Below are 2,390 nucleotides of genomic sequence, written 5' to 3' on the forward strand. Positions count from 1 at the left end.
TTCGTGCGTTTACTACTTCGAGCCGCACGAGCTATTCGGCAGCTGCAAACACAGTGCAGTTTGACATTCATATCAGTTAGCCGCCAAAGGTCCAGTAAACAACTCTTTCCTAAGATTGTACGGTTTCGGGGTGTTAGTTTTACAGCCATTGCTGAGCAAACGCTTAATCATAAACGAGACGTTGTCAAAAAAATATTTCATCGGCATTATTTTAACCATCAATTGCATAAAAACTAAAGATTTGGTGGACATAGAAAATGTGTTCGTTTCCGAAATGTTTGCTGCTGATGGTTTGCTGGTGGTGTGCTGCAGGTTCGGGCTTTTGTGTCATCTTTACGAAAACGTGCATGACAATGAACCCATACCATTTCAATGAAGCAAAGGTGAGAACTTTCACGTGCATCTACTGGTTGCTAACCCAGTTTGACCTAAAATTTCCTTTATCCGCAGTTTGCCGGAATGTGGTACGAAGCTAGCCGGTTGTACGATCCATCCGATCCCGAGCAGGAGGATTGCGTGGTGATGAACTACCGAGCCGCGGAGAACGGAAGCTTTCATATTCTGAAGTCGTACCAAATCACTGAACATGGAACACCGGTCTATGTTGGTGGTAACGCAGAACCGGAAGAGCTTAAATCCAAAAAAGTTCCCAAGTTCTCCGAACGGTTCAACACGAGCAAAAGCGATGAGCCGGGTAAGTATAAGGAAAAAGGTGTGTGGATTCCAATCCAATCGAGACCCTCCCTTGTACGAGACGACTGACTATTCACGTACTGGAAGGGAAAAATGCTGATAAACCCATACGGGTAGGCACGACCGAAGACGGTCGTTACGCCAAGAAGAAGAAGATTAAAAAGTTGAAAACTTGAACATTCCCTTGAACATTCTGCAAAACTATCATATGTTTTAACATGGTCCAATATCATACTCCATTTATTGTTTCTCTCATTTTGAATCTCTTATTATTGATTATTAACATTATTGCATTATTCAAGGAACGCTCTTCTCAGCGGCATCGCTATGATCATGCCTTAGCAGATTTTTTTTATTTTTGTCCTAAATAGGTGTCAAAGTTAATCTTTAAAATGAAAATGATATTAAGATGTTCGAAACTATCGTTCCAGAAAGCCTTATGGAAATTCTCGGCGTAGATTATGACAACTACGCTATCTTGTATTACTGCAAATCGATCAATTCCACGCTCTACTCAGGTACTACATGGCAAGCAATTATGTCAATCGGTTACATCAATTATCATTTTATCTATTTTAGAAACGGCTCGTGTGCTCTCTAGACGCACAACTCTGGAAAAAAATGACGAGAACGTTATCAATGCGTTCCTAAAACACATCTTTCAGCGTACCGAGCACAAGTGGCGTACCACGCAACAGGATGCGGATTTTTGCAAACCGTCGGTGATCACAACACTCTCGGTGGAAGAGGTGACGGCCATCACGACACTCTCGATGGAAGAGGTGACGCACATCACGATATCGTCGCTGGAAGACAAGGCTAACACCAGTTCTTATGCTATATGTCATCAAGCTGTTTTTCATGTGATCGCTATACTTTTGCTTATGCTACATGGCATAAATGCGCATACATCAGCTGTAATTTCGAACCATTCCTTTTGTTCGCGTTGAAATTCGATGTATTTCGCAAAATGTCAAGATCAGACGAAAATATTTAACAACCAATCTTCTAGGCAATGAAATTCTTTCCTTAATCTTGCTTGCGTGTGAAGACGCTCGGCAACATTGCATTGAATGATCGCACAATTGCAATGAAGATCGAGAAAAATAAAACGGAAATCGGGCACGTCCTTCCACTTTATATCTGTGATCGGAATGAATCTGTGATCGGCAGAAGGTTGCCTTTGGTCGACGATGATGGGTGCAGACTGAAGAGTGCTAGCTTCCGGATTCCTTTATGTGGGTCATGCACTTGGTTTAATGGTTTAACACTCCACATACCGGCAAAAGTGCCTTCCAAATGTTACCGATTGTAGCCATTTCGATAGCACTTTACTAACTATTTCCGATGTTACCATAAAATGTTTGCTTTCTTTAGCTTTATTGTTGCAACTATCCATTCTTAGTTTCAAGACGCAACTCCAAACATTATAAGAAGAAAACTGATGTGAAATAAAAAAAAGTGATTTCCTTAAACGTCCTAAGTGGCGTTTTTAAACTTTCACTATTTTTATTCCGATCTGCGGGTACAAGAAAAAGGGTTTTTATCTTCGTGCGCCCTTTGTTTTATACAGGCCGAAAGTACGTCGGCCTCCACCCTTGACTTAACCCGAAATTGGATGCTAGCACGAAGACTACTTGGGATATTTACAAAAGTTATGAAAAACTAAGAAAAACTTGAAAATATATTAAATGTAA

General features: G+C 40.8%; 1 protein-coding gene across 1 annotated transcript; it reads left to right on the plus strand.

Annotated features, from left to right (window-relative positions):
* Nucleotides 1-1,126: 1,126 nt before the first annotated feature.
* On the plus strand, nt 1,127-1,758 carry LOC131288484 (uncharacterized). The gene is made up of 2 exons (XM_058317621.1): nt 1,127-1,211; nt 1,273-1,758. Exons 1-2 carry the CDS (start codon nt 1,133-1,135, stop codon nt 1,641-1,643), a joined length of 450 nt encoding a protein of 149 aa, XP_058173604.1. The 5' UTR covers nt 1,127-1,132; the 3' UTR covers nt 1,644-1,758.
* The last annotated feature ends 632 nt before the right edge of the window (nt 1,759-2,390 follow it).

Source organism: Anopheles ziemanni, chromosome 3 (genome assembly GCF_943734765.1).
Source record: "Anopheles ziemanni chromosome 3, idAnoZiCoDA_A2_x.2, whole genome shotgun sequence".
Classification (NCBI taxonomy): Eukaryota; Metazoa; Arthropoda; class Insecta; order Diptera; family Culicidae; genus Anopheles; species Anopheles ziemanni.

Coding starts and splice junctions, on each gene's coding strand:
- LOC131288484 (XM_058317621.1), top strand. CDS start 1,133: ATGGAAATTCTCGGCGTAGATTATGACAACTACGCTATCTTGTATTAC. Junction 1,212..1,272: donor CAATTCCACGCTCTACTCAG/GTACTACATGGC, acceptor TATCTATTTTAG/AAACGGCTCGTGTGCTCTCT.